This window comes from Euleptes europaea, unplaced genomic scaffold, assembly GCF_029931775.1.
Source record: "Euleptes europaea isolate rEulEur1 unplaced genomic scaffold, rEulEur1.hap1 scaffold_121, whole genome shotgun sequence".
NCBI classification, from domain to species: Eukaryota; Metazoa; Chordata; class Lepidosauria; order Squamata; family Sphaerodactylidae; genus Euleptes; species Euleptes europaea.
The window spans coordinates 30,627-58,000 of record NW_026612078.1 but is presented as its reverse complement, the minus strand read 5'-3'; the positions used below and the strand labels follow the sequence as shown (position 1 = coordinate 58,000).

General features: G+C 57.4%; 1 protein-coding gene across 1 annotated transcript; it reads right to left on the bottom strand.

Moving 5' to 3' along the window:
• Positions 1 to 217: 217 nt before the first annotated feature.
• On the bottom strand, positions 218 to 25,518 carry LOC130493064 (calmodulin-binding transcription activator 2-like; the record flags this gene model as incomplete). The annotated part of the gene is given in 25 exon segments (XM_056866841.1): positions 218 to 411; positions 924 to 944; positions 1,134 to 1,205; positions 1,998 to 2,163; positions 2,330 to 2,409; positions 2,411 to 2,518; positions 3,358 to 3,453; positions 3,543 to 3,721; positions 3,927 to 3,968; positions 4,041 to 4,230; positions 5,330 to 5,408; positions 7,229 to 7,407; positions 11,730 to 11,842; positions 14,891 to 15,025; positions 15,162 to 15,288; positions 15,522 to 15,589; positions 15,677 to 16,265; positions 16,363 to 16,664; positions 18,572 to 18,712; positions 18,866 to 19,019; positions 21,413 to 21,484; positions 21,766 to 21,901; positions 23,199 to 23,266; positions 24,589 to 24,692; positions 25,405 to 25,518. Coding segments are annotated over 25 exon segments (3,443 nt in total), but the record flags the coding sequence as incomplete, so codon positions are not given.
• Positions 25,519 to 27,374: the final 1,856 nt, after the last annotated feature.

The following is a 27,374-nucleotide window of genomic DNA, read 5'->3' as shown; positions in this document are numbered from 1 at the left end:
TGGCCAAGGTTCCCTAGACAGCATGAGAGAGAGAGACGCCCCCGTGGCAGCAAGTGCCACACACCCCGCCCCCCAGTGCAGGCAGGGAGGCAGCTGGGGAGTGCAGCAGGCCACGTGCTGAGAGGCGGGGCCAGGCAGGTCTGGGGAGGGGGGGAGGGGAAGAGAGCTCCCGGCCCCCAGGCTCTGCCAGGGAGGCCCCCGGAGTCCGAGCACCCACTTGATCTTCTGCTGCATGGCAGCCGAGGCCCGGTGTCCCTGCTTCAGCTTCTCATACTCCTTGTAGCTGCGGTAGTACTGCTGGATCAGAACCGCGGCGCGCCGGCTCTGCTGGAACTTCTTCTGCTCGTAGTAGCTGCGGAACTTGCTCTGGATCAAGATGGCCGCCTGCGTCATCTTCTTGTAGAGGGCGTACTGTGCGGGAGGGAGGGGGCGTTAGTTCACGAGGGAGGGAGGGAGGGGCTTCCACCTGGGGCTCAAGGCACCCCTCAGACCCCGACCACTGGAGGCTTACGCTGCCTGCATTCCCTACCCCCCCCCGTGCCCTCCAGCATGCCTCCTCCACAGCCAAGAGCACCTGGCATCCTGCACAGCTTTGCCCACAAGCATAACAGGTACCCTACCAGGAAGAAACCTGGGGATAAAGGGGGGAAGCTCCCCTGATTCCCTCCCTCCCCCTAGCAGGCCCGCCCTCTGGCCTCCAGATACCACGACCCTAAAGCTGGAGCCAGAGGGGAACTCATCTGCAGCAGGGCCTGGAGGTGCCGGCTCTCTCTTCACCTCCCCCTTCTCCGCCGACTCTTCCCCATTTGTGCTCTCCAGCAGGAGAGAGACACTTTTCCCAGAAGGGGCAAACTAAAGCTACCCTGAGACCCAGGCCCTGTGCCAGCAGAATAAATCAGCGCCACCCCGCTGCGCCCGTTTACCTTCAGCGCAATCCAGGTTAGCTTGCAAGACAAAGAGAGAGGAGAGGGGCATTGGTTAGTTGGCAGGGGGGTGCGAGAGAGTGTATGATCCTAGAGATGCCCTTCTTTGGGGGGGGGCTTTTGGAGGGGGGGCAGCGCATGCAATCCTGGACAGAAACAACAATTCTGAAGACAACCCCCCCAATCCTCTGGCCCCCTCCCAGGCTGTACCTGTTTATATTTGCGGTAGCACCTCTGGATGACTGCAGCAGCCACCTCTTGCTGCTCCTTCAGCCGGCGACCCTGCAAAGAGACGGGGGCGAGGGAGGGAAGTGTAGGTCAGGCTCCCCATGAAAGCAGCGGACCTTGCAAAAGCTGAATTCACTTCCTCCTGCCTACTCCAGGGACCTTTCTCCACCCATGGTGCTACACCGCGCTGGCAAAATATAGAAGAAGAGATGGTTTTTAATCATTTGAGGGGCTGTCATGTAGAGGAGGGTGCCGAGTTGTTTTCTGTTGCCCCAGAAGGTCAGACCAGAACCAACGGGTTGAAATTAAATCAAAAGAGTTTCTGTCTAGACCTTAGGAAGAATTTTCTGACAGTCAGAGTGGTTCCTCAGTGGAACAGGCTTCCTCGGGAGGTGGGGAGCTCTCCTTCCCTGGAGCCTTTAAGAGGAGGTTAGATGGCCACCTGTCAGCAATGCTGATTCTGTGACCTTAGGCAGTTCATGGGAGGGGAGGGCACCTTGGCCATCTTCTGGGCATGGAGTAGGGGTCACTGGGGGGTGTGGGGGGCGGGGAGGTAATTGTGAATTCCCTGCATTGTGCAGTGGTTAGACTAGATGACCCTGGTGGTCCCTTCCAACCCTATGATTCTATGACCCTGGCTGTAGAAAATCTGCAGATTAAAAAACCTCTCAAGCTGAGGTTTGTGCTATTCCACCAGAGCCACGAAAGCATGCAGGCCAGGTGGCCGAAGAAGACAGGCTCCTCTGGCAGGGGGGCACCCTCCCCCATCACCCCCAGGGAGCCTCCTAGGCAGGGCAGGGCTGTGCGAGCCGCCCCCTGAAGAGGGGAGGGCTCCGGCAGGCGCACCTTGTACTTGCGGAAGGCGGTCTGGATGATCTTGGCAGCCTCGTAAAGCTCACGCTGCTCGTGGTCGGAGAGCGTCAGCAATGCAAATTCGCTCTCCATCTTCCCGTTGGCAGAGGCGTTGAGGAACTCAGCCCAGCTGGCCACGGTGGGGGGCGGGGGGCAGGCGCTCGAAGGACAGCTCCCCCAGCGGGGAGGGCAGGGGGCTGAGGCAGGAGTGGCTGGCAGGCGAGGCGCTCAAGGGCCTGGAAAAGAAGGCCGGGGGTGAGCAGGCCTCGCTCGCCTCCTCCTCGCGGGGGTTCGCGGCCCGCAGGACAGGGAAGGCGCTCCCGGACCTGCGTGGGGAGACGTGGGGATGCTGGTCCACGTTCTCCAGGTAGCCGGCCAGCCAGGACATGGTCTCGCTCAGGCCCAGGTTCCCCCGGCCGCTCTCGGAGCGGGGCCTCGGCGGAGCTGAAGTTCTCCTGCTTGATGCGTTCTGGAGTTGCCTCGATGATCTGCTTGGCCAGGGTGATCATGTCCACCTGTGGGGGAGGGGGACAGAAAGGTGGCGGCGGCATCAGGACACCGGGGTCCCCCTCAGGACTCTTTCGTCCTTGGAAGAGAGTGGAGTATAGGAGGCCCAGGTGAGCAGAGATGGGCAACAAGATGTGGTGCCGCTGCTCCCCCCCCCCCGAACAGGGGCCTCTGGGGGACGGAGTGGCTCCAGATAGAATCACAGAGTTGGAAGGGACCATAACGGTCATCTAGTCCCAACCCCCTGCACAATGCAGGACATTCCTGACACCCAGTGACCCCTACTCCATGCCCAGAAGATGGCCAAGGTGCCCTCCCTCTCATCATCTGCCTAAGGTCACAGAATCAGCATTGCTGACAGATGGCCATCTAGCCTCTGCTTAAAAACCTCCAGGGAAGGAGCGCTCCCCACCTCCCAAGGAAGCCAGTTCCACTGAGGAACCGCTCTGACTAAGATCCAGGGCAAGAGTTGGGGGGGGGGTCGCCAGGGCTCTGGAATTCTCAGAGGCACCAGCCTGGATTTGTTTGTTTACTTCATTTATACCCTGCCTTTCTCCCCCAGCAGGGACTCAAGGCAGCTCACACAGTTCTCCTCTCCTCCGTTTTACCCTCTCAACAACCCTGTGAGGTGGGTTAGCCTGAGAGAGTGACTGGCCCAAGGTCACCCAGCAAACGTCTATGGCAGAGTGGGGATTCGAACCTGGGTCGCCTAGGTCCTAGGCCGACACTCTAACCGCTTTACTACTCTGGCTCTCTAGTTTGGTTAGTGGAGATTGGTGTCCTGGTTTTTTTTTTTTAAAGGCATGGTGAGTGGGGTCTGGGTGCGCTTCCACCCTCCTCTGATTACCTGCAGGACATCCGTAGTGGGCAGGTAGTCCTCATTTTCTGCATTTTCCCCATAGCTCAGCAACTCTGGCTCCAGGTCTGCTTCGGGGCCTCCCACCTGCCCTTCCGTAGCCCCCCAATTCATCGTAGTCCATAAAGAAGGGGGTGTGAGGGAGGCCGGAGGGGTTGGCGTTCTCCTGCAGGTACCAGCCGGCAACATTCCCAGGGGCGGGGGGGGCCCTGGCAGATGTCCATGGCTCCCTCGGCTTCGGGGCTGTAGGCAGGCGACTCTCGCAGTGCCGACCCACTGGAGTAGGCCGAGGTGATGGAGACTGAACCCTCGGAGAGTTCGGAAGGGGATGAGACGCCGCTGGCGGTGCTGAGCCCTGAGGGAAAGGGAAGCAGAGGGATGCCTTCTGGCCACCAAAGGGGGGAGAGGGAGATGTGAAGCCCAGCCCCCTCCCCCCGTGAAACCCGAAAGGCTGAAAGGACAGCAAGTGGGGGGGGGGCAGACAGCAGCTTCCTTAGCCAAGCTGTCCCGACCCACAAGCCATGGCCCCTCCCTACCTCTCTGCCCGCCAGGGCCCCTACCTGTGTCTGGACTGGCTGAGAGCGGGGAGGGGATGCGCAGGGCTTCCGCAGGACGCCGGGGGCCAGGGGTGGCCTTGACAGAGCCCCCCGGAGCCTCCGCCTCTGGATCCAGGCCTGGCTGCTCAGAGGGCCCCTCCTCCTGCCGCTGCAGCTCCTCCAGGCAAGTGGCCAACTTGACGTGGCCACGGGAGCGAGCCACGGTGAGCGGGAGGCGGCCCAGAGAGTCCGGAATGGAAAGGGCCCGGCTGTCCCAGTGGAAGAGGAGCCGGGCAGCGTCCAGGTGGCCAAGGGCACAGGCCCACATCTGGCGAGAGAGAGAGAAAAAAAGAAAGGCGGTATGGGCGTTGGGAGACTCGGAGCTCAGAAGGGCCCCATGAGATCAAAAGCGTCTGATCCTATTTCCCCACAAGGGCCAGCTGGATGCTCTCAAGGAAACCCCTAAGCCAGCAATAGAGGCCTTCTGAACTGCCGCCCCCTATGGCCACCGGCCCACCTCAGCCCAATCTCAGAAGCTAAGAAGGCTCAGCCCAGAGAGACCACCCAGGAAGTCCAGGGTAGCTACGCAACGACTAGCCACCTCTGGACGTAGCTGGCCCCGAAAACCCCCTGAGGCGACACCATAAGTCGGCTGCGCCTTGAAAGCCCTCCCCCACCAAGGTTATTTGCACGATGGCAACTGGGGCAAACTGCAGAGACGCAAAGTTAAGGCTTCTAAGGTCTGGCTGGAAACCCAGAAAACACCCGTCTGCAGGGGCTCCGACTGCTTTTCCTGTTTGAAACCACTTCCTGTCCTCCTCGTAAAAGAAGCCTGAAAATGTGGCTTTCGGTCCAGAGGACAGCAGAGGCATTTGGGGGAGGGGGGCCTTCTGGGAAGGCAGAGTTTGGCTTTCAAGCTCAGCAGTGACCACATCCATTTTCCTACCACCACCACCCCCAGTGCCACCTTCCCTCCCACAACACCCTTTCCCTCCACAAGCCCCTCTTCCTCCTCTTCCCATGGAGACTGGATGGAAAGTCCCAAAGCTCAACCTCCCAAACGGACTGCCCTGTGTTGGGCTTTTCCTGCCGTCTCCTGAGTCCAGCCACCTCCCCTCCTGCCTGCTACTGTCTGCCTGGACCTTCAGCGGCTCTCCAGGGTCTCGGGCACAGAGAAGCCTTGCCTGATACCTGCGATCCTTGAAATAGGAGATGCCGGGGCGGGAAACGGAGGCCTTCTATAGCTCAGCAGATGTCCCCCCACTTTACACATGACACTGCCTTAGACTGAATCTGACCATCGTTGGTTCATCAAAGTCGCTATTTGTCCGCAGCCCCTCCCTTCTTCCACAGACCCTTCCTCGGTTTGGAGAACTGTCCTTTGTCCTGCAGAGCGTGGGCCCTCGCCTCCACAGAAGCCCACTCACCAGGGGGGTGCAGGAGAAATGGTCCACGTTGAGGGGGTCAACCTCTTGCTCCAAATCCAGGCTCTGAGCATTGGTGTTCCTGAGGGGAGGGAGTGGAGCATAGAATCAAAGAGTTGGAAGGGACCACCAGGGTCATCTAGTCCAACCTTCTGAACACAGGAAATTCACAACTACCTCCCCCACACACACCCCAGTGACCCCTACTCCATGCCCAGAAGTTGGCCAAGACGCCCCGCCCCCTCCCATGAACTGCCTAAGGGCATAGAATCAGCATTGCTGACAGATGGGCCATCTAGCCTCTGCTTAAAAGCCTCCAGGGAAGGAGAGCTCACCACCTCCCGAGGAAGCCTGTTCCACTGAAGAACCGCTCTGACTGTCAGAAAATTCTTCCTAAGGTCTAGATGGAAACTCTTTGGATTTAATTTCAACCCGTTGGTTCTGGTCCGACCTTCTGGGGCAACAGAAAACAACTCAGCACCCTCCGCTATAGGACAGCCCTTCAAGTACTTGAAGGTATTACCATATCACCTCGCAGACTTCTTCTTTTCAGGCTAAACAAACCCAGCTCCTACAACCTTTCCACCTAGGACTTGGTCTCCAGACCCCTCACCATCTTTGTTGCCCTCCTCTGGACACGTTCCAGCTTGTCTACATCCTTCTTAAATTATGGTGCCCAAAACTTAACACAAAACTCTAGATGAGGTCTAACCAGAGCAGTGTCAAAGTGCATCCCTTTCGGCAACCTCCACACAATGGGAGGTGCGGGGGGGGGGGTCCCCACTGGGAAGAAGAGCAGGGCAGAAACGACATAATAAGCAAATGGCAAACAAGCAAATGCACAAGAGGACTTTCCCAGCGACTGGCCCAGACTCTAACCCGACGCCCACACCAACAGCCATGCGGAACACTGCTGGGAACTCGTCTCCCCAGCATGCATGGCCCTGATCCGGAGCAGGACTTTGGCACTGGGTAAGAAGGGGATTCAGCCTCCCCCACCACCATGCTCTTTTCCAGATCTGAAACAGCCCGGGGAAGGGGTGCAATTAACCCCATTAAGGAGGTTGCTTGTATATAGCCCAACGATCGATCCGTGTAAAGCTCCCGCAAAACAGGGCAAACGGTGCCCTCCCCCAGGCCCTTTCAGGTCAGGAAAGCAGGTCAGGGGGGCAGCTCCCCCCCCCGCTTCAGTCCTGAGGAGCTCCCAGCAGTGTGACAGGCGGCTGTTGCTCGGAGTCAGGTCGGAGCAATCCAGGCCTGACTCTGAGACATCCCCCCGTGCCTCGGTTATCACTGCCGGGCTGCTCTCTCTGCTGTGGGCCCTGAAGCACCGCCAAGGGTCAGGAGGGCCCAGAAGCCAAAGCTGGGCCACACAGCGGCCGGAAGCAGGGGAAGGCCCTTTTGGCAGGATTGGGAGCATCTGAGCCAGCCGGACCAGAGCGCCCACCCCGCTGGGTCTAAGGAGGGACCCTGCATAAACCAGGCCCGAAGAACCAGAACCAGCCCCAGCCAACCTGGTGCTTCAGCCCTTGCTTAAAGGTGTACACGCGGACACACACACAAAGCTGCCTTCTCCTGAGCCAGGCCCTCCGTCCATCGAGGTCAGTCTTGTCCGCTCAGACTGGCAGCTGCTCTCCAGGGGCTCAGGCAGAGGACGGCCTTTCCCATCTTTTCCTGCCTGGCCCTTTTAACTGGAGATGCTGCCGGGGACTGAACCAGGGACCTTCTGCATGCCAAACTGATGCTCCCCCACTGAGCCACGGCCCCTCCCTAGACGTAAAGAGGGCATGTGGGGCTGTATGTCTTTATTATGCGGTACATGCAAGTGTTTCACTTGGTAAGCTCCAGGGTGCAAGTTAAAACACTGAAATAAATAAATACTGCCAAGACAGGGGGACTCACCGCCACTTGATGAGGGTCTCAATGAGGCGGGTGTAGCCTTGCGCCGCAGCCAAGTGCAGCAGGGTCATTCCCCGGAAGCTGACGTGGTGGACCAGCGTCTCTGAGCGGAGCCAGCAGGACCGAGACATCATCTTCTCACACAGAGCCACGATGCGGTCCTCAAAGGAGTCAGAAGCAGCCTGGAGGGGGGGAGGCAGGGGGGGAGACGGTCACCCCAGGGCGACAAAATGCAAGCGACTCCCCTTCCCAAGCCCCCGCTGCCCTCCCTCAATCAAACCCGGGGCTTTGCCCTGGACGGAACTCCTGCCCGGCGCCCGGTCGGTTGCAACAAAAGGCTCCTGGCGCAAGAAGCAACAATCAAAGGTCAGGCCAAACAGCTGCCAAGCATTGAATTACCCCAGGCTGAACATGGCTCCCCCCCCCCATGCATGCCACAATGACAAACGGCCAGTTACAAACACCCAGGAAAGAGAGGCATTGGGGTGTGTGTGCAAAGAACAGCACGGGAGGCTTCGAAGCTGAAATCAGACAAGTGATGACTTCAGTGCCGGGGGGGCGGGGAAGCACTCGGGGCGGGGGAGAGGGCTGCATGCCTGCCCAGGGTGTGGGAGCCCCCCACGTTACCCCCAAGCAGGATGCCGCAGCGTCCAGACCCGGGCAGCAATTGGAGAGGCCGGAATGCCAGCTCCATCCACTGGCAGACACCCCGGCCAGAGACCTCCAAGAATCACTCCTCTTCCCGGGTCAGACTGACCCAGCACTGGCCCGTGTTGACAGTGATCCCCACCCGTCTGGCCCTTCACGCGACCCCCCAATGCCCCACAGCAAACCAATTATCAATGAGGTTCCCTGTTGCAGGAAATGGGCACTTTGGTGCCAGCGTGGTGTAGTGGTGAAGAGCGGTGGTTTGGAGCGGTGGAGTCTGATCTGGAGAACCGGGTTTGATTCCCCACTCCTACTCACAAAGCCAGCTGGGTGACCTTGGGCTAGTCACAGTTCTTTTAAGAGCTCTCTCAGCCCCACCTCCCTCACAGGGTGTCTGTTGTGGGGAGGGGAAGGGAAGGCGATTGTAAGCGGGTTTGAGTCTACCTTAAGTGGTAGAGAAAGTCAACATATAAAAACCAACTCTTCTTCTTCCTTGGGGTCAGCAAGATCCAGTCCCATGGGGCAGAAACTCCCCTCCAGAGCCTCCCAGTATCCATTCCATTGTGGGGGAGGGCAGCATGCGCCCCAAATGGTCCCCCTCGGGTGGACGCCCCGTCCTTTGAGGACCTCTGAGCAGCCTCAGATCAAAACATCCAGGCAAAGGGGGCCGACTTCTCAATGCCCCCCTTTTGCCTGAGTGTGTTTAAGGGGGCTTCTAGGGGCCCCAGCTGGTGCCTGAGGTCCCCCCTCCCAAGACATTCTGTGACTCTGAGCCCCTGTGCCCGTCCTTTCTGGCAGGTCACAAGATGCCCTGTGGGGGGTGGGGGAGACCATCTCAGAAGTGGACACAGGGCCCTCTGGGAATGGCAGCCCCAACTTGGCGGTGGAAAGGGATGTCAAGTCGCAGCCAACCTATGGTGACGCCGGGGGGGGGGGGTCAAGGCAAGAGGCATTCGGAGGTGTTTGGCCACTGCTGGCCTCAGTGTCACGACCCTGGAATCATAGAATCATAGAGTTGGAAGGGACCACCAGGGTCATCTAGTCCAACCCCATGCACAATGCAGGACATTCACAACTAACTCCCACCCCCCCAGTGACCCCTACTCCATGCCCAGAAGATGGCCAAGGTGCCCTCCCTCTCATGGACTGCCTAAGGTCACAGAATCAGCCTTGCTGACACATGGCCATCTAGCCTCTGCTTAAAAACCTCCAGGGAAGGAGAGCTCACCACCTCCCGAGGAAGCCTGTTCCACTGAGGAATGTGGTCTAACTGTGAGAAAATTCTTCCTAATGTCTCGATGGAAATTCTTCTGATTTAATTTCAACCCGTTGGTTCTGGTCCGACCTTCTGGGGCAACAGAAAACAACTCGGCACCCTCCTCCATATGATAGCCCTTCAAGTACTTGGTTATCAGATCCCCTCTCAGTCTTCTCCTCCTCAGGCTAAACTGGACTTCCTTGGGGATCTCCCATCCAAGTACCAACCAGGGCTGACCCTGCATAAGGCTGGCCTGAGCAGGATTCCGTTTGTTCAAAGTCAGTCAATTTCTGTTCCGCTGAATTGAGAAGGCCAGGGCGTTCTTCCTTCTGTCACTTAGGAGGGTGGCTGCATTTCCTGGAGTTTTTGGCCTTTTATCTGTGATTTTAAGATGATGAGAAATTGAAGAAGTGCTGCGGAAACAGTCCCGTGGGGCTCTTCTGCCTGCCCCTCCCGGCCCAGCGCCACAAGCTCCGTTGCATGGCAGGGGCTGAAGATCACCCTGTCGTGGCGGGGGGGGGGGGCATGTGCATCACTCTGACAAAGCCGGCCCTCCTCCTCTGAGCTCAATGGAAAGAATGTGTGGGGGGGGCACAGGGTGGGGGAGATGCCGGCTGGCCCTCCTCCCCACATCCCCCTTCCTGCCTTGATGAAGCGGGGATCTTCTCTCCCCCTCCAGCAGCCCCCAGAAACCAAGAATAGCCGGGCTGGCCACACAGGTGCCAATCCCAGTGAAACATGAGAGCCGACGCCAGGGACAGAAAGGGCTAAATATACCAGGCCGTCCGCCAGGCCTGGCAACAAAGAGAAAGAAAGGGAGGTGGGGCGGGAGGGGCAACCCACAGAGCCCCCTCCGAGAGGCGATCCACGCAGGCTTCTCCTGACGCTCCCATCTCCCCTTTGCCGTGCCCTCAGCGCTTGGCGGGGGTCCTTCCGGATCTGTCCGTGGCTCACCTCGGATGGCTGCAGGAGAGCGTTGTGACCCTTCCCAGCAGCAAACAACCCTGCCTTCATCCTCTCTCGAAAAAACAGGCATCAAAAACCTTCCCAAGTGCGCCTTCCAGCCCAACCCTGGGGAGGGGTGTGTGTCTGTGTCTTCTTCTTAAACTGCCTCCATCTTCGACAAAGACCCACACCTCTCCTCTGGGGACCCTCTTCCTTTGCCGGCTGACAGGCGGCCGCCTCCCTCTTCTGCTCCTTCGCCTCTGGGTCCACCCCAGCCCCTCCCTTGCAGGGGCTGGCGTTGCTTCTGCCGGGGTGGGGCTCTTGTGCAGGGCATCTTCGGGGGGGGGGGCGTTCCCCAGAAAGAGCTGGGCAGGCGCACCCAGCATCCTCTGGGGCCGCCTCAGACTCTTCTGGGGCCCCTCTTCTGTGGGGAGAGGGGAGCCTCCATGGGGTCGGCCAGTGGGGGCCGTCTTTTCTCCCTGAGCCTGCAGTGGCGGCCTCCTCACGTTATAGCAGCTGGCTGGTCTGACCTGTCCGTTGTGACAGGGATGGAAACCCTGACCGCTGACAGCAGAACAAGTTGGACCCCCTCAAGCCACTCACTCCCTGCCGTGTCCATGGGCAAGAAAGAGTTAAAAGTGCAACAGATATGGATGGGGCAGGGGAGGGAAACAGGTCACTGGGGGGGGGCAGTGTCCCTCAGAAGGGACACTCAATATTCATTTATTTACTTTATTTACATCCCCGCCTTTCTCCCCAAAGCGGCTGACATTGTTCTCCTCTCCTCCATTTAATCCTCACAACAACCTTGTGAGGTAGGTTAGGCTGAGAGTACTGGGCTGGCCCAAGGTCACCCAGTGAGCTTCCATGGCACGAGTGGGGATTCGAACCTGGGTCTCCCAGATCCTAGTTCGACACTCTTACACCGCACCGGCTCCCCATTGTTGCCTCTCAATACACAGCCGGCAGCGTTTGAGAGGACCCCATAAGGCTTCTAGGGCCCCTGGCTCCAGAGGTTGACCCACTGGGGGGCAGGGAAGGCACCCAGGGACTTCTCACGGTGGAAGGTCGGAGCAGATGTGGGGCATCTCTAAAGGGACAAATGGGACAGGCAAAAGAGCCATTTGCAGTATTGAGATGCAAAGGGATGCTCACTAGCCCGGCCTCCACGTACATCCTGTGTGCAGGTGTGTGCCTACATCGCTCTGAAAGGAAGAGCCAAAGTACGTTCACTTTACACACAAAACTGGAGCCCCAGGCCAGGATGAATGGAGGTCTGAATCCCACACTGAGCTGCCCATTTGCAGAGCATGAGAATTATTCAAAGCACCGGTCACAGAGTGTGAGTGCATTCACCGTAACTTGTGAATGGGGCTACCGTTGATCCCAAAAGAGGAGAAGGGGCCAGACAGCCCCCCCCCAAGTCAAGGCCCACGGGTGCCGAAGGGCAAGGATGAGCCATTGAATCTCCCGGCTCCGACCCAGAGAGCAGCTCTGTGAGACGTCTGCTATAACAGTCTGGGATTGCTACAAGCAGCTCAAAGCAACTCAAAAGAGTCCAGAAACCGATTTGAGGGGATTCAGAAGGGAAGCAGAGGTCAGGAGACCCCGGCCACCATAGCCTTCTCCCTGCCCTGCCCCGCGGGAACTCACCTGGCTGGGCGGCTTCTCCCCCCGCGGCTGGGTGGCTGCAGCAGCCGTCATCTCAGCAACCCGCCTCTCCATCTGCTCCAGACGCTCCAGGATGGACATTCTGAACTGGTTATCTGAATTGGGAGTGGGGGCGTAGGGGAGCAATCATGAGATTCTGGACCCCTCTGCCCTGGTCTCTGCTCCCCTGTGGACGCAGCGCTCAATGGGCCAGGAGAGGAAGGTCAGGGTGGGGGGTGGTGGGCTAATCCTGACTAAAGGCCGATTAGCCAGGTTGGAAAATGGCTCCTCTAATCCCAAAGATCTTTTTTGTTGGGGGGGGGGGAGATTAGCCTGGGTGTGTGTGTGCATGTGTCCGTAAGGGAGGGCCCTGGGCACCATCAGCACAGAGGAGCAGGTTCCAGGTGCAAAGTGGCAGGAAAGGAACCAGGAATCCTACAGCAAACCAGTCAGCCCTCACCTGTATGGTCTGAGCCCACTCAAGAGAAATCACAGACCTGAGTCAGAGAAAAACAGTTCCAAGGAGGAGGAGGAGGGAGCCGTTGCTCCTGGCCTGCAGCCACAAACTCAATGGGGGGAGGGGAAGGGGGCCACACCCTGCTCTGTGCCCCCAACTGGACCCTGCCCTGGCAACAACTGCCAGCCTCTCCTCTCCCTTTGCAAGGTCATAATGCCCCTCTTTCTACCCCACGGTACTCAAGAGACGCACTCCATCCCAGCCCGTTTCCCCATGCCCACCCCCCGCTGTTAGTTCATTCAGCTTCCCAAACAGAGCATGCCACCTAACCAGCCCCCCCCCCCAAAGCGAGGAGCAGGAGAGACGGGCAAGCAACAGGAAGCCCTCCCCCCATGACTTCTATGGAGACAGGAGGAGCTAGAGAGGAAGGAGACTTTCCTCCGAGTGAGGCTGCTCCTGGCCAGTCAAGCCTCTGGGAGAAACTGGGGTGAGGCTAGATGAGGGGAGAAAAACCTGAACTCCCAGCACATGGTCCCTTGCCCCCCCCCACCCCTCTCTCCATCATCCGAGACCCCCATGCGGCAGCCTCTCCCCCCTCCCCAGAGCTCCCACCCCCACAGCCAGGTACCTTCCGTGTCCATCGCCTAGGGGAAGCGATGGCTGCCCCCAGCCCACAGGCCAAAGCACCCAGCGCTCGGCTCCACCACTCCCAGCGGGATTCAGCGCTTCGGCCAGAGACCCCGCAGAAAGCCCAGGTTAGCACCGCCCCAGCCAGGCACTTGGGTGGGGAGGGGTGCGGAGCAGAGCACGCCAACCCTGCCTGGTATGCGGTGACAGCCAGGAGGCGGGAGGGAGGGGTTCTGGCCCCCCTGCTCAGCTGGCAGTGGAATAAGGGGGGAGCCGGCTCACTCCCCACCACCGTCGGGACCCCCCAGCTCCCCCCACAACCACCAGAGGAGGCAGCCAAGCAGCAGCAGCAGCCAGACAGCAAACTGTGACGAGGCTCCATCCCGAAATAGCCTCCAGTCTGGGGAGGGCACACGGAAAGCCCTCAGGAGATCTTAAGGCCATACGCGAGTGAGCGGAGCGCACTGACAGCCTGGCTGGCGTGGGGCAGGGGCAGAGCTGTGCCAGGCAGGCAGGCAGGCTGGCCACTTGGCTCTCGGCTTAAAGCCACAATCCCAGGGGTGCAGTGGGGGGGCTTCAGGTCTCAAGAAGGCAAAGAGAGCACCCCCCACCCCCGTCTGCTTGCAGAGGCTTTGTGGAGAAACTTGGCTTCAGGGCTGGGGCTGATCGATTGCCAAATTGGACAGGGAAGGACACCCCCCCAGGCCACATGGGGGGTGGTTTCCTAGGAGAGGGGGCTGGACCAAGTCAAACCACACTGGGACTCTGGCCCCTTGCAACCCTAGCCAGGTCCCGCGTTCAACTCCTGCTCTCTCAGGCAGCACGCTTGGAGACACTTTTCAGAGCAGAAACCCAATCAGAGGAGATCAGGTGCAGTCAGGTAGACTGAGGGTCCCGCTCCGGGGCTTCACAGGTTCGTGTACGTTCACACGGACCGAGACACAACACAACCAGGCCTGCCCGGGGTCCCTTGAAGAGGGGTGCATGGGGGGGGGGGCTAGCAGACTCAAACCTAGGCAAGGGCAAAGGAAAACCCAGCGATGCCGTGGATCCGTTCCAGGAGCCCGGACTCCTGGGTTCTTCCTGAGAAAGGTGGGGGAGGGACTTGGGTGAAGGACTCTCGGCTCCTCTTGGAGGGGAGTGGGCTCAGCGCCAGGTCTCCGGGGTGTTATTCCTGGCCCGCTGTGCCCCCGTCATGGAAAGTCGTGACCCTCTCCTTCCTTCCAGCCCTCCAGTTTCCAGCATGCCAGGAACACCACCCTCCCCGTAAGGTGACACCCTGGAGGGGCCCCAGCCCGAGACCCGGCCGCTCCACCGCCAGGAGGAGGTTTTTCCAGCCGTAAGCCACAAACAATCCCGAGGGTTTGAGCACCAGCCGCGCCGCCAAGGATGCCACTCGGACCTTAGTTGGGCAGCCCAGCTTTGGGGTCAGTGCATGGCAGTTGGGCGACACAAATGCCACACACATTCAGAGGGCAGGGGCTGGCACCCAAGGGGGCAGGACTCCCAAATTCGAGGGGAGGGGGCGCAGAGACGACAGACATGCCAGGACGGGTGCCAAGGGGCTCAGGCTCAGTCATCACACAGGCCGGCTTCGCATCTAGGCATGTCTCCTCAAGAACAAGCCACGAAGGCCCCGGCTACCCAGACCCATGCCAACTGCTGGGTGGTCACGCCAGGGCTGGCTCCAGGTTTGGTGGGCTGGGCAGAGAGTGCCCAGGGCTCCCTCCCATCCGTGATCAGCCGCTGGCTCGTGCCATCCTCCCCTCTCACCCCCTGCATGCCCCTCATCTACCAGCTAGCCAGGCCTCCCACTGCCCTCGCTCACAGCCGCCTGAGCCCCTGCAGCCCTTTCCCCCGGTGGCAATGGTGGGAGGGTGGGCAAAAGGTTGGCAGCAGCAGCCCCCGCCAGCAATCCTGGGCCCTGCCAGCTTCCCCACCTTGCGGGATGGCGGCCCTGGTTCCAGCAGCCAAACCTCCTGCTTCCCTCTAAGAGAACCCTCTGGCCTTGCGAAAAGCAGAGCCCCCTCTCAAAAAATGAAGCCCCCAACCCAGCCGCGTCAACAGACAGCCCACTCACCATCCAGGGAGAGCCAATCCAGCTGGGTGCTGGGCAGCGCCATGAAGTTCCGGGCTCGGTACTCGAAGAAAACCGACATGGAGACCAACCGGGAATCGCAAGCAACTTGCAGGGGCACCAAGCCCGCCTCGTGGGCTGTGCGGGGGAGGAAAGCGAGAGTAGCCCTCAGGAAAGCCAATTGCCATGCCCACACCCACTGGAAGCCAGGCAGCATGCCTGCCTGCCCCCCCCCCATCACAAGGACAGGCCCTCCCCACCCTAGGCCCCATACCTGGGCAGTAGCATCTCAGCACCCCAGACTGGATGAGAGAGGCAGGGACCGAAATCTGGTCAAAGAGGCAGGTGTAGGGCTCCGCCTCATCCGCCCAAGGGCCGGTGATGAGCATCTTGACCCCACCCTGTTCCCACATCGAGAGAGAGAGAATGAGAGAGAGAGAGAAGAGTTCACGGGGCAAGGGGCAGCTGAGGCCCTTTTCAGCACAAGCTGGGCAGAAGCTCTTGGACCCCCCCTCGCCCCACCCCCATCCCCTGGGCTAAGCCAGAAGGCCCCCTCCTGGGCCCCCTCCCTTTCCAGAAAGCCCAAGAGTCCCGCCTGCCACCTGTCCCAGTGGCTTCCCTGCCTCCCACCCACCTCTGGGTAGGACCACTCAGGCGAGAAGTCTGTGATGGACACCAGAGGCCGGGGGGAGCCTCGTGGGGCTCCTTCCGTCGCGTAACAGGGCTGCGCCAGAGCCTCGGGCAGGGCCGAGACGGGGCTCCCTGGGCCACCACGGCCTTCCTTGGCGCTGGGCACGCTCCCGGGGCCAGACTCCTCGGTCATCAGCTCGCTCATGAGGTCTGGGAAGTGGCTGTCGAAGGAGAGGCTGAAGGAGCTGCCTGCCGCCGCAGCAGCTGCCGTCTGGATGATGGAGTACAGCTCTTCTTGGAGCTCTGTGGCTGCCATCCCGGTCGCTTCCTCAGCTTGGCCCTCGCTCTCGCCCAGCACCCTCTCGGCCGTCAAGCCCCCTTCTCCTGCGGTCTCCATGGGGGTCTCGGGGTTGTTCTTTGCCTCCTCCGTCCCCTCAGCGGCTGGGGGCGAAGGTGGGATTGGCCCTTGTCTGGCTCCATCATCTTGGATAAAGAAGCGGTTTGTGGACATGAACAGAGAGTAAGTTGGTGGGGCGGAAGTCTCTGAGGGCTCCGGCTTGGCTTGGAGGCCCGCCCCGCCCCCATAGGTCTGCCCCTGCTTGGGGCTGTTCAGGAAACAGTCAGGGTCAAAGGTCTCGGTGCCCATTTCATTCGTCTCCATGGTGGCTTCCAGGTTCTGGGACAGGACCAGGCCAGGTCCGGGCAAGAGGGCTAGCCCCAGAGGGGGGGGGCAGCGCCCCGCTCCCATCTCCAGAGACCAGGTGTTGGCTAGGGGTGAGCACCAGAGGCTTTTCCGCCCCTCCAAGGCCAGTCATGACCAAAATCGTGCTCCCTGGAAGGCCGACCGAGAGCGTGACGGACGGCAGCTCCTGCTTGGGGAAGCCATTGGGTTGCGCCAAGCTGGGCGAGTGCTGCGCGGATTCAGGACAGGTGTTGGCAAGGCTGGGCAGAACGGCCTTGGCCAGCTTCGAATCTTTGTCTGATCCGGATGGCTTGGCCGGTTCAGGTTCGGCTTTCGTCTCGGCGCTGCCAGCGATGTTCTGGACCTCTGTCAGAGCAGGATAAGGACATGGGCGGACCTCCACCTTTGGGGAGATGATCCGGTGCTTCGTGCTGCTGCATTTGTGCGGGAGGTGACCAGGACTCCCTGACGTGATACGGCAGAGAAAGAGGAAAAAACACGTGAATGCAGAACGAGGCAGAGAGAAGTAAGAAAACCCAGTAAACAGGGAAATGGCTGGATCTCCCAGCCGCCTTCAGCAGTGAGCATAAGCCGCAAGAACTAGTTTAGTCTTCCATGAAATATCCACATGGCCACGCAAGACGCTGGGCCACACACACCATCGGCCTCTATCCCTCACACAACTTTTTTGTTCAGACCAAAATATTTGCTGAAGCCCCACTGGGGGGCGGGGGGCGGCTATGTGAAGCAGAGAGCAAAGCCATTGGAAGGGAGAAGTGGCGGGGGTGGGGGAGGCAAATATAGAGGGAAGAAGCAGACCCCTTCCCCACAAATAACAATTGCATTTACTCAGCACTGATAATGCTGCCACCTTTGACAATGTTTTTATATTTCTGTTTTTTTAATTTTGGAAAACAAAATTAACCAAATTAGTAACATTGGGGAAGGCCCCGGCCTCCACACCCTCCAGAGGAAGTGGTTGGCCTCCGGGTGAGACGGGTTGCTGGGCTAGAAGGACCCTCAGGGGTCTGATCCAGCAGGGCTCTTCTGGTGTTCTTTGCATTAACAGAAAACCATGGAGGAGCTGAAGGAGAAATGGAAGCTTTTGCAAGAAGACACCCGCTGTCTGTCTTCAATAAGCAGTTTCAGAGGGTAGAGCCATGTTGGTCTCCCGCAGAACAGCCTGGGTTTGAGTCCAGGAGCACCTGAGAGACCAACCAGATTTCTAGGGTATGATGAGCTTTTGAGAGTCAAACTGTGGTGTAGTGATTTGGAGCAGTGGACTCTGATCTGGAGAACCGGGTTTGATTCCCCACTCCTCCACATGAAGGGCGCACGCTAATCTGGCGAACTGGATTTGTTTTCCGGCTCCTCCACATGGTTCCAGCTGGGTGACGTTGGGCTAGCCACAGCTCTCTCAGCCCCAGCTACCTCACAGGGTGTCTGTTGTGGGGAAGGGAAGGCGATTGTTTAATTCTTCCTTAAGTGGTGAAGAAAGTCGGTATATAAAAACCAACTTCTTCTTCTTCTTCTTCAACGTTTGTTTGACAAAGGGAGCGCTGACTCTCGAAAACGCACACGCCAAAAATCCTGTTGGTCTCTAAGGTGCTCATGGACTCGAACCCAGCTGTTCAATAGGGAAGGATCTGCAGGCCCAGCCTCAACCCAAGGCCTCCCTCCAGAGGAAGCCAAAACCAGAGAACGGAGCTAGTGGGGATGCCTCTGAAATACCGCAGTTCTCCACGGGAGGGCACCCCGACAGCTATTAAGATGCAGCCCATTTTGCCTGCTGGTCTCTCTTCAGGGGAATCCCGCTGAGGGGTGGGGAGGGAGGGAAGGGATAAGACAGATGACCCAGGGGGTTTGGAAGGCATCCCCCAACGATAGTGGGTCGCTCCCCACTAGCGAACAAAAAATTGGAGCCTCTGCTGCTGAGCCGGTTGCAAAAAGGTCCACCCAAGGAAACCCCCAGGTATCAAAAACCGGACGTAGATAACAATCCTGAATCACCCACTCGTGACTGGACTGGTAAACCCTGCTCAGCACAGCGGCTGTGGGATTTTGGGAACCCGCTACACAGAATGGCCCTCAGGGAAATCAGGCTCTGTATCGCAGCCCCCCGGACTGCTGGGGCTTCTGCACGCAGCGCCTGAGACCCCGGACCTCTTTTGTTTCCATAGTCCGGGGTTGCAGTGTTGTTTGTGGTGAAAACCCTTTCCATTTCAGTGGGTAATTCAGATTAATTTCTTGAGCCATCTGCTCCTATTTTTATGTACTGGGTTTGCACTCCTGAGTTTTCAGTTATTCCATGCCCCTCCTGGAGGGGCATGGAATAACTCTCCCAAAGCAGAGGAGTGGGGGGGGGGGCTCACCAAGGCCACTGCTGCAGAGGCAGGCGTGGGTCCGGGGCGGGGGCTTGGACTGGTGGCTCTCTAGGATCTGCTGGACCAGCTGCTCAATGGAGAACTCCGCAGTGCCGTTCCCGTTGCTGCAGGTCCACTTGATGCCGTGGACTGTGGGGGAGACAGAAAGTGGCCACAGCTGGAGGAGGCCTGTCAGCTGGTCTCACCCCCCACTCTCCTGCACAGCCTTGGGTTGCCAGGCTCTCCCTTCATATCCCGCCCACCCCCACTACACAACATTCACCCACTCCCCCCGTCTCTCACACATGGGTTTCAGCTGCCCGACCAGCTCTTCCTTCGACCACTTCAGCCACTCCTTGCGGTCACTGTTGATGGAGCACAGGACGGGGCCACAGATCTTCCCGCAGTCCTCGATGGCCGGGACGTTCAGGTAGTGAACCAGCACTATGTCCGGATTCTGGAGGGGGGGAGAGAGGGAAGCCATTGGGGTGGGAAAGGGGAAAGCAGAAGCTGCCAGGACAGAGCTGGCTTTCTCAGAACTGGGGCTGGGGCTCACATCCTCTGGGAAGGCAAGCCCACCAATTGGGCAGCCCTCTCCCCATATCCCTTCCACCAGCTATCCCAGTTATTTCAGCCCCAACACTGGTTTCTTACACGCGAAGACCCGGGGGGGGGGGGGGACAGCTAGTCTGACATTTTGTTTCCTACTGTGGCCAACCACAGGACTGGACTACTGCAATGTGCTCTGCTTGGAGCTACCCTTGAAGAGTGTTTGGAGGCTGCAGCTAGTGCAGAGTGGGACCTTGATACTACAGCAATTGCAGTGGCTACCGATCCACTCCCAAGCCCAATTCAAGGTGTTGGTTTTGACCTTTAAAGCCTTACGTGTCTTGGGACGGGGGTATCTGAAGGGCCGCCTTCTCCCACGGGTTCCTGCCTTGGCATTAAGATCACAGGGAGGGGCCCTCCTGACTGTCCCATCGATCAGAGAAGCTCATTTGGTTGGCACACCAGAGAGGGCCTTTTCGGTGGCAGCCACCACAATTATGGAACAACCTCCCAAGCGAAGTGCGACCTGGCCCCCTCGTTTCCCATCCTTAGGAGGCAGTTTTATTCAGGACCCACATTTGACTAGTACTTCCGCATACCAGCAGTTTTAAATTATGGATTCTAACTAGTGTTCTTTTATCTATTTTTTTATTTACATAGTAAGCCGCCTTGAGTTCCTATAAGGTAGAAAGGCAGCTAAGAAATGTTCCCTATGAAGGAATAAATAAAACAAACAAATAAAATAAATAAAACAAACCACCCCCCAAGAAAGCTCCCGAGCTGGGCCGAAAGCCTCCCCTGTCCCTGCGAAACTGTTAATGGGAAGCACACTACCTCTGAACATGGAGGCTCCATTTAGTCAACAAATGATTGCCCAGGGTACCCACTGGGCAGCCCTCTCCTGCACAGGCCAGACATTCGTCCTTGGCTTTTCTGAGCCCCCCTGCCCTTTGGAGGCACACTGGGGAGGGCAAGCAGACAGAGGGCCTTTCCTGCAGGGGCACCCAGGTTCCGGATGCAGCCCCCTCACAGATGCCAGGCAATCCCACTCGGCCCTCTCGTGACCCAAACGGGGGCTACGATCCTTGCTGCGGTTCTCACAGCTGGCGGTTCCAAGCCTGCGGCTGCTATTTTTATGGCTTCGTGGCTGGTCCTATTTCCTGTCTTCCCAGGACTTCAATACTTTGCTTAGTCATCTGCCAGGGAAGGCGGCTCGATTTAAAAGGCAGGTGGGTCGGTTCCCTAAATAACTGGGGAAATCAGGGGCACACTTTATTTATTCCCTTAAAAGACTCCTTTGCTACTGTCAAACTCAACCATGATTCAACAATAAAGGAACAAACAAGCTCAACAAAGGAAACCGCCCAAAAAGAAACAGCCACGGTTCAGTGGCCCTTTCGCAGGGGTCAAAACGTGGCTCCCTCCCGGGTCAAGGCCGAGCGGCTCCTCCCCTGCCTCCCAGGGCCTGTGAGATGCCGGAAACTCCAAGGGACAGGCACCAGGCTCCCTTCCAGGAGACTAGAGTGGCCCCTCTCGCTCTCCACCAGGATGTGCCTCGTTCCCCATCAAGCCCTGTCTGCAGCAGGCGGCAGCAAAGCCTCCTTGGGGTGGGTCTCATTGGGCGACCCAAGTTCTAGTACGAGGAGGGAGAAAAGCTATTTTCTCCATGCTGTGTGCCATTCTATCAACACCAATCTTGCCCCCCACCATGGTTGTTTTACTGAACTAAAAAGCCCCAACATATGCAGCCCCCCCCCCCTTTGCAGGGAGGGTGTTCCAGCTGCTGGATTACTCTGATGGAGCTTTTCTGCACTTTTCCTATTATCAAAGCACCTGTTCCCATCAGTCCAGCCGGTCAGTTTAGGCTCTGGCATCTCTGATGGTTTGGGGATCAGTCCTTGTAAGCAATAGAGCCGGGGGGGCTGTGGACCAGAACCCCAGGGATCCTGCAAAAAGAGTGCGGCCAAGGGGCAACCCCCTGTGGAAGGCCCTTGCACACCCCCAGGGGGCAGATGCCACGGGGCAGGTCTCCAAACTGACCTTCCCCAATTGCAATCACGGCCAGCCCTTTCTTCATCACCAAATGGGGCCGAGGCCACAGTGGGGGTCCTCTTACTTTGTCCCCCAGCCTTGGCCTCTGGTCCTGGGGGTGGCGGTGGTCACTTTGGGGAAAAGGGGACCCATGCCTGAGAAGAATATGGCTCGACCATGTGCCGGGCCCGGGCACCTTTTTCCAGAGGAGAAGAGCCCACCCCCTACTTACCTCCGGGGTCACCCCCCCTCCCGTTTCCTGACAGGTACCTGCAGCAGCCAGTAGCAGCGCCGGTGGAATGTTGGGACGATGGCCGAATGGACGTAGCAGCCGTAGAGACACTGGTGGGGGAGGCAGAGGATGGTTGGAGCTGCTCCAGGGGGCAACGGATCCTCCCTCTTCCTCCCTGCAGCAAACCCACAATGCCCAGCCCCTCCAGGACCCCCACCCATTTCTTCCCCACCTGGCTGACTGCCCCAGATCTCCCCACCAGGGACGGTGTTGACTGCCTGGGCCTCTGCCACCCGCTCCCTTTTCTCCTGACCCCGGCACTGTCTCTCCCCTGGATCTTGCCTTTCTGCACTTCCTTTCCTGATCAGATCAGGCCCTTCCCGACCCTCACCTCGACACCTTTCACTTTCAGCTTCATGTGGTCCTCGCGAGTGGTCTTCCCGTCCTTGCGCTTCTTCCAGCAATAGCCGTCCTTGCGATATTTCACCTTCTTGCGGTTGTATAAGATGATGGATCCATTCTGAGGTCTGCCAGAGAGGAAAGGGTGCAGGGTCAGGCACTGAGGGACCTTCCAAAAGGGCGGGCATGGTTTGGGATGGCATTTTGGGGAACAATGGCTGCCCAGCTGTCTTTGGATGCCGGGCGGACAAGAAAACGTGCATTTCTGCACGTCCCACCTGTAACAATAGCAATATCCCTACTCTTTTCTTGCTGGGTTTGCAAATTAACCGAGAGATCAAGGACTTTTCGACTGTCAATGAACTCTGTTGCTTAGAGCTACTCTCATCTTGGACAGTCAGTTGAAAGAGTTACATTAAAAAAGATTCACTGCTTTATAATAGAGGTTAAGAATTGAGACGGGCCTTCTTATCTTGCTGTATCAGATGTAACTCACAGGCACCTGCTGATTGGCTTATTTGTACTTAAGTTGCTTATCTCATATTTAGTTATAACCAATCAGATATCTAGATATAACCACATGATTGTAAAAGATCAGATGGGTTAGAAAAAGATGTATTTGATATTTTTCTATAAATATGTACTCCTGTGACAAGCAAATCAGATTTCTCCGGCTGGAAGTCTCGAAGGAGAACAGGTGAGATAACTTGGGCTTTTTGATAATCCCTAAAAGCAGTGAGATAAAAGCTGAAACCTGATTTGCATTTTACTAAAACTATGATTTGTTATAATATATAATATGATTAAGCAATGCTAGTAACTTTAATTATATTAGTATTTAGCTTCACAGTAATTGTAGGGTTAATGTTTTCGTGACGGGGGTGGTGGTGAGGCAAGGGAAGCGTGGGGAGCACACTCTCACGTGCCGGATGCTGGGGGGGGCACTGCAATTGCTCAGTGGTGAGAGATGCCCCCCCCCCGGGGAATAGTTGCCATGACAAAGCCCCAGGAGGGTACGCCCAGCCCCCTCCCTTGCAATCTTTAGAAGACGGTTTGATTGAGGGCCGCATCTGATTAAGTTTACTAGCGGTCCCAAATTGTGATTTTAAATTTTGGTTTTTATTTTTAACATGTATTTTATTTATGTATTTTGTCTATGTTGTTAGGGACCTTGTGCTCCCTAAGGAAGAAAGGCAGCTAATAAATGTTTTAAATAAATAGCATAGATACAATGAAAACAGAGTCTATCTAGGTGGTTTCTTGCTGGCATCAGCCCCCCCCCTCGCCCACCACCCCACAAAGATCCAGTCTTGGCAGCCAATTACGTTCCTTTCCGAGAGACTCCCACTCACGGGGCACGTGCACCACCCCTGTCTGCCCCGCTGAGGGTCCCCCAAGTGGGAGAGAGCCAGCGTTCCTCCCTACCTGGTCTTGGGGGAACAGGAGAGCCATTCTTCATGCTTCTCGAAGGTGATCAAGTAGGAGGCGATCTCCTGCAGTGATAGAAAGAGGGCAGAAAAATGAGAGAGCCCCTGGCCTCCTGCCTCAGTGGTCCCTGGGAGAAACGTTGGAAGCTGCCGCAGCACCCCATGGCCACAAGGGCTACGTCTGAAGGGCCAGGAGGACAGCAAGTCCGACCCACTGGACAAAGGCAGGCATGTCCAGGTGGGATGACACTGGCCACCCCAATTGAAGAACTTGCCCAATCCAGGCCATGGCGGCCTTGCTAAACAAGAGGCCTGCCGAGTGGGCAGGGGTGCTCCCACAAGTGACTGAGTCAATCTGTCCCACGTTGGGGCTTCCGCTTTTCCTGCTGCCTCCAACGTTTTGTGGCATGGTTGGCTTTTTCCAGGGAATCTTGTCTTCTCATGATGTGACCAAAGTACGATAGCCTCCATTTAGTCGTTTTAGTTTTGGAATTGCCTGGGTGGAAACACCACCTACTTGCTATAGTGTATTTACTCAGTGATGCAGGAAGCACTCTGCACATGTTCAGAAGCAAATGGCTGGAGCCTCAGGAATGAGCTAGATCACCCTATTTTGCCAAACCCTTAAAGTTTATACCTGCTATCTCCATGGATCTTAGAAGAAGAAGAAGAGCTGGTTTTTATATGCCAACTTTCTCTACCACTTAAGGAAGACTCAAACTGGCTTACAATCACCTTCCCTTCCCCTCCCCACAACAGACACCCTGTGAGGTAGGCGGGGCTGAGAGAGTTCGGACAGAACTGTGACTAGCCCAAGGTCACCCAGCAGGCTTCATGTGGAGAAGTGGGGAAAGCAATCCAGTTCACCAGATTAGCCTCCACCGCTCATGTGGAGGAGGAGTGGGGGGAATCAAACCCGGTTCTCCAGATTAGACTCCACCACTTTTAACCACTACACCGCATTGGCTCTAGAACCCCCTACCAATATTTGAACACACAGCATGTACACAACTGCCACTGCACATGGACTTATTTTTCGATATTTGGAAACCGTGTGTAGAAACATATATGTAAATCTGCTACCACTGTTGTTATATTTTTGTCTTTATGTATGTATCTTTTTAAAAAGTTTTTTCTTTGTTTTTTTCTTGTGTTTTTTGAAGGAAATAAAAAAAGAAAAAATTAAAAAGAAGCAGATTGCTCTATTTGCACGATTGCATTTTATGCTCAATGCTGCGCCCTAAGTGGAAAACAGGTTTGGGGTGACCCCTTGCCACGAGAAGAGGGCAACATGCTCTCCGGTCCCCAAGCTCTTCCCACCAGCCTGTCAAGAACAGGGATTCCAGAAGGTGGGCGGCTCCCCTCCTCCCCCACCACGCGCCGCCCACCTCGTTGGTGTTCCATTGCAGCCGCTCTGTGGGCAGAGCCGGGCACTTGGGCACGCAATCCACCAGCTTCTTGGGCAGGAAAACCTTCAGGTGGTGGCTGTTCTCTGGGAGGAGGAGAGACAGGCAGAGGATGAGAGGGAGAGCCCGATTCGAGTCCAGTCGTTCCTCAGAGAGCAACAAGATTTTCAGGGTACGAGCATTGGAGAGTCAGAGCTCCCTTAATCAAATACAAGTCGGAATGGAGATCCCTGAGTCCTTATATACTAGTCAGAAGGTGGGAGAGTAGCTATTGGGACCCCCCTCCCCTCCCCATGTTCCTTGCAAAGTGGGGCAACCCCTCCCCCCCCCCCCCGCGGCTGCCTCGTGACCCCTGCTAGGCTTGGATCAAGACCTCCTGGGCCCTCGGTGGAACAGCATTGATTTGTCCTGGTATCCAGGCTTTGCCCTGGAAGATCGCGAGTTGTGTTCTCGGCCACACAGGCACTCAAAGCAACATACAGGAGCAATGAGAGAATCCACAAGCCACAAGAAAAACACACTTAAATGCCTCCAACAGCCCAAACCCCAAGCAGCAGTCGATTAAACAGAAGAAATATCCAGCAGGCACACCGGCCGAGTTCTGTTACCAAACAAAATGGCCCAGAAAAGTCGCTTTGCATACAGAGCCTTTTACAAGTCCAGGGATGGAGAGGTGGGGCTGCCCCCTGCCCGGCATGAAGAAGCATAAAGCTGCCCGGCATGAAGAAGCATAAAGATGACCCCAAGGGTCATCTAGTCCATCTCCCTGCACAAAGCAAGCCATTCACAACTACTCACCAGATACCCCTGTGGTTTCCTTGTTCATCTTTGGGATTCTGTGTTGTGACACTGTTAGAGTTCTTGGCCTGGAGGGCTCAGATCAGGACGTGTGAGGATTGGGATCGGTCCTGGAGAGGGAAGGGTGGGGGTTACAGGAAGAGGAGTAATGGCAGCGACTCGCATGCAGGGCCCAATCCCTCCTGTGCCCACCTGGACCCCTGCGATTTCTCACCAGCCCCAACGGCCCCCGTCACTCGACTCCTCTTCCACCCACCAAAGCAGTTTCTCCCCTTCCCCACCTGCCTGCCAGCACCAGTACACCCCCACACAAATCCCACTCTTCATGCGCCATCTTCCACTTTTGAACAAGAGGCAACCAAGAGTTCAGAAGTCCAGAGTTGCCAAGGCAGAAGCTTCCAGGGGCAGCAACCCCACTCTGTCATGGGTATGTTGGCAGCAGACAGACATACGGCACAAAGACAGACATACAACCTCAGGGCATGGAGAGGTGCAGCCTGCTACCCGTCTTCTTGATCCAGGCCCCTCTTGGCTGCCTGGGCCCTGGTGGTCCCTGCCTCTGCCATCCAGGAGGTGCTCCCATCTGCCGGTGTCTCCGAGGGGCTGTCCCTAGAGCCAGCAAATCCTCCAGGCGTGGAGGGTGGCAAATTTCCCACCGGATGCCAGGCACTCAAGAAGGGGTGGTGGTATCTGAGCTCCATGCACTCTCTTGGAGGGTACCGGTTAACCAGTCCCATTCCTCTCTAGCTTTGAGCCCAGTTCAAGGAGTTGAAATGGCTCTGGCTGACCAGATGGACAACCTGTACTGGCAGGAGGCGGCCCGGTGTGACTCTGCCGACTCTGTCAGCCAGAGTGTCCACCCAGGCTGCTTGCTGGGGACGGGGCACCACACTCCAGTGGTTCCGTTCTCACCCGTCGAGCAGGTTCTCAAAGTGGGTGCTGCTGCCAACTCGCTCGGCTCTGTGGCGCCTTGTGCTCAGGGCCTCCTCTGGGTTCTGTTCTGCCCCCACCCCACCCCCAATTATCTCACATCTGCATGAAATCATTAGACGAGATCATTGGGGTGAGACGAGGTGATCTCAATCTCCCAGAGACCCACAACTTTGCATTCTCTCTCTCTCCAGTCCGTTGTCAGAGGAAGCCCATAGGCTGGATGAGAGCTTACAAACTGAAACTCAATCCAGACGAGGCAGAGAGTCCGCTGGCTGATCAGTTGTGCCCTGGGGGCAGGGGCTGCCCTCCGGCAAAGGAGGCTCCGCCACCCCTTGAGGATCAGGCTCGTGGCTGGAGTGGGGGTGGGGGCGTTACAAGAAACAGCTCCAAGGCTGGGTGCATTTCAAGGGCACAGGGAGCTTCTCCCCGCTTTCAGCCAGTAGGGCAGCTGCACCCGTTCCTAGACCGAGGCCATCTTGCTGCTGAGCTCTACGCTCTGATAGCACCAGGCTTGACCACTCTCATGGCCTGTACAAGGGGCTGTCCTTGAAGACTGTTTGGGAACTTTGTCCAGAGCCCAGAGCCACCCTTTTCACCAGGATGGGCTACTGGGGATGTATTCTGCCAGGTCGTAGCGACCCGATTTGGCTTTCTTTCCAGGCCCCGTCCAAAGTGCCGGCTTTCACCTACCACGTCCCAAACGGTCCCCTGCCCCTCGGAGAAGGTCTGTTTCACAGGTCCCTCTCTGGGTGCCCTCAGGGCTTGGTGAGGGGTCCCTGGAGAGAGAGCTGGGCCCTGGCAGGGCCCCATGAGTCCCCGCTGCCTGGGCGAGCCTATCTTTCCCCTTGTGTTGGAGGCGATCTGCTTCGGTTCCATTTGAAAGAAAAGGTCTCTTGTGCTTTACTGGTCAGCCTCTTGGTTGCTCTTAATTTTGAAGTTATTGCCGGAAACCATTTCCAGGTCCATCGGCTGTCACGGTGGTGAATTTTTAGCAAAATGGCAGGGGAGAAACACAGAAGTAAGCCAACGGTGCATGC